General features: G+C 24.9%; 1 protein-coding gene and 1 long non-coding RNA gene across 2 annotated transcripts in view; one reads left to right on the top strand and one right to left on the bottom strand.

Moving 5' to 3' along the window:
* The window catches only part of LOC147810967 (uncharacterized), a 50327-nt gene extending 37462 nt beyond the window's left edge, over positions 1 to 12865 (bottom strand). Inside the window, exon 1 of the long non-coding RNA XR_015433066.1 lies at positions 12726 to 12865. This is a non-coding gene — a long non-coding RNA (uncharacterized LOC147810967). The remainder of the gene's footprint in view (positions 1 to 12725) is intronic.
* MESR6 (misexpression suppressor of ras 6) overlaps positions 1 to 14817 on the top strand; it is a 569253-nt gene that overhangs the window by 411314 nt on the left and 143122 nt on the right. Inside the window, exon 6 of the mRNA XM_087161156.1 lies at positions 12751 to 12851. Within this exon, the coding sequence (XP_087017282.1) occupies positions 12751 to 12851 (101 nt within the window). The remainder of the gene's footprint in view (positions 1 to 12750; positions 12852 to 14817) is intronic.

Consider the following 14817-nt stretch of genomic DNA (forward strand, 5'->3'; position numbering starts at 1 on the left):
CGCTGTTCCTTTTACTTTTTTTTTCTGACCCTTTATTACAAACGAAAATTATTTTGGTATTTTTTTAGTATGAAAAAAAAAACAGTCTAATAGTTACTCAAAAATCTGTTAGGTTATCGGAATTACATTTGTACTAAAATATAAAATACAAAAAAAAAGTAGTTTAAAAAAAAAAAATTTTTTTTTGTTATTCATATTCAAACATTTATCAATAATTTTTTAAATAAAAGAAATTTCAATGATGAATAATTGCACCTCTTAGATCTAAATAACTGTAAATAAATGCAGTTTTGAAAAATTATTGTTTGGGAGTGAGCCTTGTTTGGAAGATTTTACCTTCAACGTAGAAAAAAGACACCGATGTTTCACTCTGTATTTCAAAATCACTAATTATTAAATGCTAAATATAATATTTTTCACTTATTTTTACTTAAATTAATACAAAATAGTGAAGAAAAAAAGTATGAAAAATATAAATAATAAAAATTAATAGGGTTAAGGGTTAAACGATTAGGAATTATCAGCATAAATGCAGATGGTATACTATATATCTTTGTTTTAAAATATCTACCTTACCTGCATTAGCTTAATCGGTAGTTTACGTTCAGTTTATCTTCCAGTTTTAAAAGAGATAGTAGGTAAACAAAGCATTAATATAATAAAAATAACCAATTGCTAAATGACTTTTTTAAAAAAAAAGTTTGAACAAGGTATCTGGGTCACTACTTGACCTTTTTCTCAATTAAACACCAGCTGCGAACAGATTAAACTACCGACTATTACTCAGAGTCCACTTGGCTACTATAGATGATTCAAGAAGAAAAAAAAAAAATTTTCTTCTTTGTTTTGTTTGGTTATTTATTGTTATTCTTCTTTCTCTGGACTCGAATAACATCGTTACTCAAGTAAAGGTAAACCGGTTGCACGTGGTCAGATGTAGAACTTTAAAATATTAGATAGGTAGGTCTCTAAATTTTACCGCATTTGGTCTGTCAAAATATTAGAGTTTCAATTGGAAACAGTTGAAGTAAGAAAAATTGCAGCAATAAATCGTGAGATTTAGCTCATAATGTACTCTTTAACGTTGCTATCGTATCGAGGGAAAAAAATTGCGTTTAATTTATTTTCTTAACAGCACAGTAAGTTCTATTTAGGTTTCAAAAATTTTTCTTTCAAGCTTTTCAATTATATTTCTAAAATATTACTTCGCAATGATTGTAACACGAGGCTTTTTAAAGATAAGCCACGTATTCATTTTTTCAAGGTCCCGCATTCTCAGGCCTCAAGAAGACATACCGGTATTTATTAAATATTAATTATACAATTAATTATTTTTATTTTCTAAATTTTTTCTTAGCAATGAAAATCTAGTTTTCTATTTTATCATATCGATGGGGGGAGAAATTCATCTTCACATTTCTAGTCCCCCCCCCCCACAAAAAATAAATACAAATTCATGTAAATAAATATTATGAAATTAGAAAATAAGATAGACCTTAAAACACAAAAATTCCTTACTTCTAAGAGTTAAACATTATTTACACTAAATAAAAAATAATCATAAATAATAGTATAAAGTTTGAAGGAAAAAAATTAAAAATTTTTTTTTAAGTTGTTGGCATGAATGAAGTTCGAAAAAGAACAAAAGAGAAGTCAAAGGAAATATTTCAATAATAAAGGCGAAAATTAGGATCTGTAGTAAATAATTTTCGTAGGGTTACTTCAGAAAAATAATATTTTATGGGCCCAACAAATGAAATTGTATAGTGCCCCCATAAAGTTTTTAAATATTAATAAAAATTGATACTATTACATTAAATACTATGAGTACGCAGAGAATGCCCCTCTCCCCCCTTGCCTAGGCTAAAAAACTACTTAACAGTTCGCTATGCAAAAATTACCACTCAATAAATAATATTTATATTTGTCTATAATTCTAGTTCATTGTTTTTTAATCTAGAAGAATTATAACAATACGGTAATTGTTTCTCTTTACATAATTTTGGTGAGGTTACAAAAAAAAAATTTTTTTCCCTTTTTACCTTCCTCAAAGTTGAGTTCTGGTTATTTAATCTAGAAGAATTATAACAATACGGTAACTGTTTCTCATTACATAATTTTGGTGAGGTTACAACAAAAAAATTTTTTTTCCCTTTTTACCTTCCTCAAAGTTGAGTTCTGGTTATTTAATCTAGAAGAATTATAACAATACGGTAACTGTTTCTCATTACATAATTTTGGTGGGGTTACAAAAAATATATTTTTTTCTTTTTTACCTTCCTCAAAGTTGAGTTCTGGTTATTTTCAGACTACAAGTAATTTAATTACATTCAGATGACAAATTTGAGTTTTTACGAAAGATATTAATCAATTATTTACGAACGAATTTGGATTTTATACCAGTTTTCAAAAGCTCTCTAGGATTATTTTGCCGGGATTAAAATCAGTAGAAATTACGAAGTATCTGTATTAATAGAATTTAAATAAACTGAAAAGCGTTATTTTAAAATAAAAATTAATTGAAATAGGTAATAAAGTGCGTCTTAATCCAAGAATTCGAACTTTTTTATATTTTTCAGAAACTCATTGTAATGTCATAGTCAAAACTATAGAAAATAAAGAAAATTTGCAACAATGGAATTCAATGACGTAAAACAAATTATCAAAATAATAATAATAAACTTAACAATTCTCCATTGCATAATAGGCCTAGGTGTTATATTGTAAAATATCGATATTTCTTTAACTTCGCGATATCAATATTTTAAAAGGTATTCTCACGGTACATTGAGCATATCATGTCTTTTAAGAAATAGAAAATGTACGTTAATTATTGATAACAATAAATATCGAATACAAATAGATAATGCATTATCATCGAAAATGATAATTAGATATCGTTCGATAAGATAATATCGCAAGAATAGACTTTATTATTCAGACTATGATTATTATAGAATTTAGGTCAGTATCGAATTTAGGTCAGTAATTCATTTTGGACAACGATAAAGATTGATTATAACATTTCGAGAATAATCGAAAATTATGGAAAACGATATTATCGTCACTGTTGATCAATTTCATTTGAAGAACATATTGGCAAATGTATAAATAAATTTGTTAAAATGAAAAAATATCGAGATTTTTTTGTAAAATATAGATATTTACTGAGAAATACTCGCTAAGCTACAATTCTGATATCACCTAGTCTTGTTGTATAACGTATTTTCAGCTTAGTTTCCATTTATTTTTTATTTACCCAATACATTAACAGCATGATTTTTTTTTTTGGCATTCTTGAAATTTTGCCAGGTGTTTGGATTTTCTTTTTTTCCCTCGAGTCAGCACTTTCCTGCACACACCTTTAAAATTGGTTTGTTGTTTTATTGGAATATTACAACAGGATAGTTCGCACAGACGATTACGAAATATAAATTTATTCACGAATGTTGCTTTGAATTTAATGGGTAGAATTTTAATGCGCAAAAAGAAAGAAAATATACTTTGAAACAGTGGGTTTGGAATGCGGAAGCCTCAGCCAATAAAAACTCATTAAATACGTGAAGGTCATTTTGAAACTGCAAATCATAATTCGAAAGAACAATTCACATTTAAACCAAGATCTATTCTAATTTCCATACAACGAACTTTTTGTCTTAGTTATTTTTTGTCGAATAAAATTTAACAAATAAGTCATATAATGGAGAACGTTTGCAATTATTTTTTAAGTATATATATTTATATAATACCAGTTCTTTTGTTCTTTTTACGGGGTGAGAAAAAAGGAAAATAATCAACAAGACAGCACTGAACAATATTAAGAAATCGTGCACAAAATTGGAAGACATGTACTAACATAATTTATAAAGCTAAAAAAATTCCAACTTTTATTTTTATTTAATATCATAATTTATCCTTCCCTGTGGCTTTATACGTCATAAGATTAAGAAATAAAAAAATTTTAGTAGTTCATCCCATTAAAATATAGATTAACTTTATTTATTAGGCATTATGCTGCAACTCAATGCCAGCTCATGAATTTACTATAATCAAGCAAATTTTTCCCTGATCCCCTTTGAGGAACCACAGTATCTATACTCAAATTGTACAGTAATGATGCGGTTTTAACAAGTACTAAATAAACTGATATAAATACTGTCCCTATATTAGTATATTTGCAAATTATTAAAACTGCTACAAGTACCATAATACGAGTAGTGCCTATTATCATAACTAATTAAAAATCATTGGCGTCAATAATAGTCTGACGATTTTTTATGTCCTGCCTTAACGAATTAGTGCAATTTTTTCATTATTTTTGCTTTGTAGTATATAGTTTATTTTTTTAATTGAATTAGTTCCTATTACGAAAATTAATTAAGCATAATTTTCGTCAATAGCAATAAGGTGATTCTTTACTCTTCTCTTAAATAAAGTAACACCATTTATCCATTAATTATGTTTTTTAGTACATTTTTTATTTCAATTATTATACTATTACAAAAATTAATTATTATTATTAATTAATCAATTATTATACTATTACAAAAATTAATTAAACATCACTGACGTCAATAATAGTATAACTCTTTTTTTGGTCCTCCTAAACGAATAAGTATCTTTTCTCCATTACCTTTGTTTTTAGTACTTAGATTTTTTTTTTATTTCAGCCAGAGCTTATTATCAAAACGAATTAAACGTCATTGGAGTCAATGATAATATGAAGATTTTTTTTTTACGCGTCTCCCAAATTTTTTGTGCTATTTCGCCATTAACTTTGCTTATTTATTTTATTTCCACAGCATATTTATTTTATTTAATTTTTATTTCAAGTAGTACTTATTACCGAAATTAATCAATGTCATTGGCGTCAATAATAGTGTACACGAAAATTGCATGCCATAAAGTTTGACGTCAAAAAAGATAACATAATAATCGTTCTTTTTTTTTTTTTTCTTTGGTATTTTAATTTAATAATAATTTTATGATTTACGTTTAACATTTGATATTATTTTATTATTTATATTATTTTGTTATTATATTATTTATTGTTATATTATTATTTATATTAACATTTGATTAACAATAATTCATTTAGCAAAACCTTGAGTTATGATATGGTTGGCAATAAAACAATTTACACTATTTGTTAATTATTAGTTTTATTTATCTACATATTATAAGACAACTGCTACCTTACTATTTTATGCAATCTCATTGGACAAAAAAAATCGCACATATTTATCAATATTCTTAACAAAGAATGGTACACTTAGTCATGTTTCTTTGATTAACAAGAGATACTAAGCAATTTAGCTATATTTAATTGTAAATTATTTATTGTTTAACGGTTTTCTTCATCAGTATTACTCCTTTGTTCATTTAATTTTTCATATTACTCTCAGTTGTTGTAATGTTCTTGATTTTGATTATTTTCCAAAATTAAATGCTTAAAACTAGAATTTTTATTCCTTAATTGCTAAGTAATAGTATACTATTACATTATTATACGACGCTTTATGATTAAGATGTTTAGTAACGTTGTAAAATAGGAAACTAAAAAAGTACCATAAACCAAATAATTATTGCAAAACTTCTAATTAAAGTTCTATAGCAATATTAAGAATAGATACTTTCGTTTCTTTTGAGCTTTTGCTACTTCAGTAAAAAATATTTAACGACTTTTTATAGTAACAAAAAATTTATTACGAATTGGAAAAAAAAAAAACAAGATCATTGATGGAGAAGTTTTAAATTTTAAATCCAATTGAATCGGTAAGAAAATGCAGTACAAGTTTTGGGACCTTTCTTTTAAATTGAAATAACTTTAAATTTGATATAGTATTCAATCTGTTTATCGGCAAGAAAAGGAAATGATTACGGAGCAATCTTGTTGATGGTTGCTCAGCAAAGCGAGCAAGTGCTTTAATAAACTAATTACTGCATAATTATTGATATTCTTTTGATATTTACAATAAAAAATATTTAAAACTTACATGAATAAATCGAACCAATTTCATTTGTAACTACTTAATTCTTTGCAGAGAAATGAATTACCTTAAAATAGATAATATTATCTATCTTTTTAAATTGTAACGAATTTTTTTTAAGCTCTCAACACTTATTCAAAAAATATTGCAAACCATTAGAATTGTAAAACTATCAGTAAATTCCAAACGTCTACCGTTTTTCAGCAACCAATATTTTTTAAACAACAGAGTGCTAATACATTCATTACAATACATTCATTACAATACATACAACAATACATTCTTTTACTTAAAATTCTTAATTTACTGTCGCAGTTGCTAATGTGTTACTTGCTAAAATCTTCATTCAAAATTTACTGCCACAGAAAAAATTAAACAAAGCTAGATTTTTAAAATTTTTTTTCAAAATGCATGTCGTATGTTAGTTGGTTAATCCGGCTTGTTACCAGCATTTTGCGAAGTACCTAAGCAGTTGAAAATATTCAGTATTTTCAAATTTTTTAAGCTCATTTCAATCAGCCAATATTTCTTTAAGCTTATGAGAATCTGAGAAAAAAATTTCCCGATAAGCTTAAATTTTAATGAATCTTGTGGACTCATCGCAAATGGCTTGAGATAAATTGTGCTAATTATGCTTTTGGTAATAAAAAAGCACAAGATTAATTTTATTTCAACTTTTTATTCAATAACCTTTGATTTGGTATGTTAGGTTTACGTTTATTGTATTAGGTATATTTAAAACATAAATTAAAAGCTTAGATGAAAAACATGTTGAGTTAGAAAATCAGCATTACATGTGAAGAACCTTAGACTGGTAAAAACATGTTGAGTTAGAAAATCAGCATTACATGTGAAGAACCTTAGACAGGTGTAAATCTATCTTTTTTTTGTGATAACTGCTTTATTTAAAAACTGAAGAGAGCAAAATAAAGTTCTTCAATCATTTTATCATAGTTTTAATACTCATAAGGCGAAATTTTTTCATTAAGACGAATGGTGAAATACACTGTAAAAAATTACTGATCAAATTAAGGTATAAAGTAGGGGTACTTTGGATTCATCATATCATCCACGCAATCCATTTTACCGTAAAATATTATACCGTAATTTTTTAGTAATAATTATTTAATTATATGGATTTCGTGATTTAAGGTAATTATTACTGTCAAAATTATGGTATAACAGATTTTTTGTTCCCTAAAAAAGGGATTTTACGGTAAAAAGTACCGGCACCCTGAATATGGTAAAAAGTACCGGCACCCCGAATATGGTAAGAAGCTCCGGCATTCTGAGTGTCGGTACTTTTTATCGTAATTTTTTACAATGTATGGCTTATAATGGATCACACAATATAGACAGCATTATTTTTATATTTTGTGAGGAAAAAAAAAGGTAATAAATCTATTTTTGAGCCAAAACACGTTAGTTGACACAGAGTTTTCTACATAAAGTAGATACTATAATGTAGTGTAAATATATAATGTAGTTCAGCTTATTATTCATAATATATATGGATAATAAGCAGATGTTACACTTATCTAGTTGTGAAAATAAATGTATTAAACTGATACTTCTGTTTACTATATTTTCACTTTCTACTACAATTCTGAAAACAAATTGGGGTCCATTACGTACCCCACTTCAATTTTCTATTTATATTTCCATAAAAAAAAAAAAAAAAATTATCTTCTTACAACTTACATTCTATTAGTAACCATATTTTAAATTATACTAATAAGTATCATTACGCTTAGCTGTGAAAAGAAAATAATAAAGTAGAATTAATTGATTTATGAAATAGTAGAAATTGGAAACTTATAGAATAGTTAAAGACAAACAGTATCAAAAATTAACAAATTACGATCTTTTTTATTTACATTAGTTAGTGGATAATCTCTTTATCAATAAGAGTAAAATTATGAAATGTTTAAAAAATTTTCAAACTAGTTAATGACAAATATAAGTGAAAATTAACGAATTCAATTCAATAGTAATAGTTTAAGACTTTAGTAAATAAACTGAAATGTATTTGACTAAATGTATGAATAAAATAAGATGAAAGAATATTTTTTAGCTAAATAGAAAGTATTTAAAATAGACATTTTTGCGAATTTCATACGAAACAAACTTAACAATCTTAAATTTCGAAAAGATAAGTGAATTAAAAATGAACTATGGGTAAGATATAATCTATATTAAATAAATTATTAATAACGAATCTAAGCATTTATGCAAAATAGTCTTAGCCAAGACTTATGCAAATATATAATAGTTAAAATTTTAAAAGTTAATTTATACTTGTAATTCTGATAAACTTCTATCGTTTTTATAAATTATTTAAAAGTTTTAATCAAGACAAAGATGCATGATATAAAATTATTAAAAAAAACACAGTTATCTTTAAAACATTAAGAACGCAAATTCTGATAAATTTAAGGAAAAAAATCATCAATATTTTTTTAAAAATATTTTACCCTTTTTTTTGAATTAGAGAAATATCTGTATCTTTATTTTATATGAATATGTATCAACATATCAATATGAGTGGAAATATTCTCCCTAATAAACAACTGAAAGTATTGACAGAAAATAATTGGCCATTCCGATTTTTTAATTTATACTATATTTGAATAATTTCAACATAATCAAACCAATTAATGCATTTATCATAAAATAAATAAAACGCGAAAAAATTTATAAATATACATAGACACGCATTAAAATAAATTATGAAAATTAATTTACTGATCCTTACTTGTTTTTTTTTATTTATTTATCTTACTTATTATCCTTACTTATTTTATAACTTTTTAATTTATTTATCTCGACTTATAATTATTACTACTTGGCGATTATATTTCCTAACTGTAACTACGATTTTGTCTATTTAGAGTAATAAGTAAAATTTTTGATTTTTCGAAGGATAATAGAATAACACTAAGGAATTGAGAATTTATCTGGCAAACACTAACTTATCTTAAAAGTGATAAAACATTTACACCTGGAGTTGACTTCCTTAATTAGAAATGAATTGTCTGTAATCATAAATAAAGGATTGCCGTAGATTTTCCTTGAATTATGTACACGGAAGGGATAAGAATATGCTGGGTCCATGATTCATCATGAATCATTCACAACGGAAGATGATGCACAATTAGAAAAGGAAAAAACAAAATATATTTGGAATTAGGTCTTTCCTGAGTGAGTTACTTTATTTAATGAAAAGGTTAATTAACTCTTGTAACCGATTTTATAAGTTAAAATCTTGATTTACAGATTTTTTATGTACAATTTTTTCAGTATAACTCTTTGTACGTGAAGTTAATTAGTAAATGACAAAAACGGTTATATGCGCTATTTTTGAATAAGGTATAGTTACAAAAATAAAAAAATATTTTTTTTTTTTTGAAAAATAGGACATAATATTCATAAAAGTTACATAACATGCGGTTACTTTTAATATCGCTTTTGAGCAATTTTTTTTAAAAACATTTACATTAATGTAATTTTCACTTACAATGAAGATAGGATTATAATTGGTGTCACTTGTGCAAAACCACATGCTTTATCCATTTTTGTACTTTTACTTGTGCCTTATTTTTGCCCATTTCTGTACCTCTATTTGTGATTATTTATGTCCCTTTTTGTGCCATTTATTTGTGCTTCATTCGTGTCGTATCTTTTTTTGAACCTTTATCTGTGCTTTATTCACGTTTTGTATTATTCAGCGTTTTTTTGTTACTTATTAATAGGACAAATTATAAATATTTTTACAAATTAACTTAATTTTTGTATAATTAGTTTAAAAACGGATGTTCGTGTTTGGAGATTGCAAAAATTCGAACCTGATTTAAGTTGCACAAAAGAATAATGAAACCTTGCTAGGCTTATCAATGAGATTATAGAAAATAGGAACTGTAAACTATTGTGAAAAAGTACTGTTAGCAACTGAATTAACCTAATATTCAAATTCAATCAAATTGTTTAATTTTGTTTAATTGTTCTTTTTCACCATTCATCAATTATATTTTGCTCGATTTCCAGTTTATCTTCGATTTTGTTCCCTGCGAAACAATTTTTTTTCAAGAAAACATCAGTCAGTGGAAAAAATAAAATACTTTTTTTTATTTATAAAAATGTGTCGGTATTACATTGAGTTTTAAATCAGGCATCTTTTGATAGAAAAAGGTTTATGTGTATAATGTTATTTTAAAACATATACGTTGCGCTAAGCACATTTTGGTTGTATAGATATGGAATGGAAATTGGAATAATAGATTAAAGCTGGTATATGACAATTAATGCATACAATGGATTCAGTAGATAGAAAGATAGGTATGCCTTGTGTAGGTATGATTTAGTAGATAGGTATGCCTTGTGTAATGATATTTAGAAAAATGAATGTTTATTTTTCATTTGATTTTACGATTCTCAACAAATCATACCTACAAGCGAAAAAGAAATTAACATAGTCAATTCAACTAAATCAATATTGCAAGTTACAAGAAATATATATTCGAGCAAAAATAGCTAAGGTTGTCTTTGATAGGTATTTATTTACATATTTGCAGCATGCATGAGTAAATATGTTACTATTTATGTTAGATTTTGAATTTTATAAATAATTAAATGCTAGTAGATAGCGTCAAAAGTTAATAAATTTGATTTTTTATAAATAATTAAATGCTAAAAAATAGTAAAATGATTTTTATCTTCAAAAATCAACTTTATGTTTCTAGAGCAAAGCAATAATTGCTGTTAACATTATAATTTACTTAATATGTAAAAAGTATCAGTAATAAGTTGAAATGTTTGCGATTTTATCATTTTAACCTATTAATCATACACCATTTATAGCCTGCTCCAATTGATTACATTAACTTATTATTATTCACAATAATTTCATTTCCAAATAATAAAGGTCTTTTGATTACTTATGATGATAGTTATTTGGTTATTAATTATTCATAATAACCATCTTAATTGATTAGATTGAATATTTTGAAGAAAGTAAGATTATGACAATCACTGTAATCAATTTTATAAAATTTGAATGATTTTATAATATCAACTAACCATTCAGTTTATATGTATTATACACTAATCAGATGTTATACATATCAATACCGTAAAATAACCAATATATATGCAATATGCTAATACATATATATCCAGTGTACAGTTACTAACTACCATAAAATTACTTTAATTTTATATCTTGATCTTCTTAGATGTGTTGTTTTAGTTAGAACACCATAATTTAAAAGATTCTAAGTGTTATACTAGAATAATAAAAAAAATTGTGAGAGTCGATACATGTTAGATGATGTTCGTAAGATGAACAAAGTATACAAGTTTAACACTAAGTGATTCAAGCTTAACTATTAATCATTACAAATTAATTAACAATGCAAGTTTACCATTAAATTCGCTTCATTTATAATTTTGATTATATGTTATTTTATTGTAAACACTTATATTTAAATGAATTCTTAGAGTTACTAGAATAATAGAGAACAATATTTATTAAGTTTAAAGTTATGCAAGTTTAACAATAAATTATTATGAATTTATTAATATTTCAAGTATACCATTAAATTCATTTAATTTCATAATCTTGATTATATGCTATTTTAGTTTAAAGACTTGTATTTAGATTGATTCTTAGTGTTACTAGAATAATCAAGAAATGATGAGAGATGATACATGTTTTATCACAGTTTTTTAGGTGAACAATACTTATTCAAGTTTAACTCTAAAGTTATTCAAGTTTGACTATGAATCATTACTAATTTATATACAATGCAAGTTTATTAAATTCATAATCTTGACTACATATTATATGGTAGGAGTTGATTTATGTTTGGCCGGAATTTTATAGGTTAATAATATTCCAATTAAGTGAATTTTTAACAATATAAAATTTAGCAATTTTATAATTAAAAACCAATATTTTTTAAAAATTTTTTTACCAATATATAAATTACTTATGTTCAGAGAAGAAAATGTGTATTTATTCAAAAATGAATTTTGTTTTTGGTCATATAAAATGTGAATGTATTTAATACGATGTTTTACTACTTATTTTCGTTTTAAAAATATTAATTTGTAAAATTTGCATTTAAGTCAATTAATATACTTAATGTAATAGTATATTTATTACATATAAATAAATTTATATTAAACTCAGTAGATAAACGAATACTCTGTGATTAATGTAATATTATTTTTGTGTTTCACAATAGCTTAAATATTCTTAAAAATGCATTTATTTCGCAGTTTTTTCTTTTTTTAATTTTGGAATGACAATTATTTTCTTTTAACAAGAGTATATTACATAAAATTCGAATTACAATTGAATTATAATAAATAAAATAAGTTATTTACACATTGATACAAATTCATAATATTTAATGAAAACTATTCATTGCTTATTTCATTTAATGTAAGATGAAGTAAGAATAACTCACATAAAATTAAATTAAATTACAATTATTAAAAAAAATTAAAATTATAATTTGCACAAATTATCTCTCCTTTTATTATTCATAATATTTACAATATTCCGTTTTATCTATTTACAATATTTATGAAATTCTTATTTACCTAATCACAATATTACCAAATTTAACTACATTTAATTTATTATAATATGTTTTAATAAAAATAATTCAATAAAAAAAAATATATATTTTTTAAAAAAAATGATTTTATTAAAACCATTTCTTTGCTTACCTAAAATTTATTTTTTAAATTTCAGAATCTCACAGATGTTACAAACAAAAGACGAGAGCAACTGTCCGAATTGAAGTCCATCTTCCAATGTGTTCGTGATGGTCAACCCTTAAAACAGACCGCACGGTGAGTGAGTTAACCACGCATACATAATCACGCGTCGAAAGGGTTTAAAAAATACAACTCGTTCTTTCAGAATTTATGCGTCAGCACTTTCCATGTTCGAAAACTAATTTAGTAATCCATTTATTTCAGACGTATTTAGCCAGAAAAATTTTCCATTTATGCTTCCAGGCGAATTATAAATAATTTTTTTTCCTCTTGAAGTTCCGGTTTCGTAGTCTGGAATCCGCCATTTTTACGACGGGGATGCGTATTACATATCTGCTTGCATATTTATGCTGGCTGCTTGCTGAGCGAATGTATATATTTGATGAGAATAGCGTTGTTTGTCAGCGCCCTCTATTGGGAGCAACGGTAGGCAAGGTATTAGGAGTTTTTATTTTTTAATGATTTTCCCCTCAATTCTGTTTTTTTTGATTGAGGTGGAATTAAAAAATTGCTCTGCGGTATTAATATTCTTGTAAAATATCAAAAGACTTGTATAGTGTAATTAAAGAGAAAGATAATACTAATTTAATCAAGTTAATTTAATTAATTCATCTTTATGCTGTTTCCGTTTTAATTAAAAAAATGGATTATGCTTAATAACACTGCCTATTTGAAAAACGTTTGGAATTTTCGACATTTTTTTTTAATTTTCTTACAAAGTGTTTAGCTTGGAATTTTTTATATCTTTTATTTAATTAACATTAAATGATAAGCTTAATAAATTAAAATACTATGTTTAAAAGAAACGTAATTTTTCCGTTTTCATACTAAAAAAGAACAAAATTTTGTAACGTTATTTGAAAGCAGTAAAATGTTTACTTTAAAAAAGAAGTAGTGCTTTATTTTAGAAGGGTGCGGAATTAAGACTTTTTTTTCTTCTTTTTTTTCATTTTTTTTTTTTTAATCAAGAATGTCTTAATAATATTCTCAACCTAATGAGATGACCTTAAATATTCAAAAAATTAACTGCATCTGCTTCAGGCAAGTACAAAACAGTTATCCTAAAATTACAAGCAAACATTATAAAAAATGTTTTTTGTCAAAACTTTCAAACGAAATCGGTTTAATCATTGCTAGTTATGAAACAAAATGTTAAAGTTCATATTGTAATAAAAAGAAATTTATAACTAGCAACAAAACTTATTTTGATGAATCTGATACATCTAAAATTAGTTTATTCATGCAGTAAATTAGTTTATTAGTTTATTCAGTAAGAAAAGTATTAAAATAAGCTTCTACATTTCAAAAGAATTATTGCTGTAGAATAACTTGTTATCCATAAAGTGTCCAAAAACTCTTTTTTCATTTTTAGTTAAAACGTAACTGTAAAAAAAAAAAAAAAATGCTTTTAAAAAATTAGTAGAATAGTTAGCAACCCAAACGTTGCATGTCTTATTTCATTCAGCTACTATATCATAATCTTTCATAATAGAAAACAATTTCGAAAGGAATAATAGAATAATTAGTTACTTAAAAGTGTCTTAACAAATTTTAATTCATTCCACTGCTTTGAAATGATTTTTAAAATAAGAAAATGGATTACAGAAGAATAGCAACGTAATCTATTTTTGTAAAATAACCTATTATTATACCCTATTACTCTAAATGATCTTATCTTATTTTATTCAACAACTGAATTATAATTTTAAAAATAGGAAACGATTTCGAAAAGTATGCTAGTAGAATAATTGTTATACATAATAGTCTTAATATTTATTTTATTCCGTAGTTTAAGCAAAAACGTTAAAATTAGAGAACTATTTTGAAAAAGAATGGCAAAATAATGTATTTTCTAAAAGAGTCTCATTTAAATCAAAATTAAATGAAAAATTCCAAAATTGAAAAACCGTAATTTAGAATTGCTTGTTCTTTTTCTCATTTTAAAAGTATTTATTGTTTGTAAATGAAAGAAGGCTATACTTAATTCAGCTGTAAATTATTTTACACAGACGGATAGGCTAATTTAGTTTAACATATTTCA

This window comes from Parasteatoda tepidariorum, chromosome 4, assembly GCF_982258835.1.
Source record: "Parasteatoda tepidariorum strain Cologne lab strain chromosome 4, Ptep-v5.0, whole genome shotgun sequence".
Lineage (NCBI taxonomy): Eukaryota > Metazoa > Arthropoda > Arachnida > Araneae > Theridiidae > Parasteatoda > Parasteatoda tepidariorum.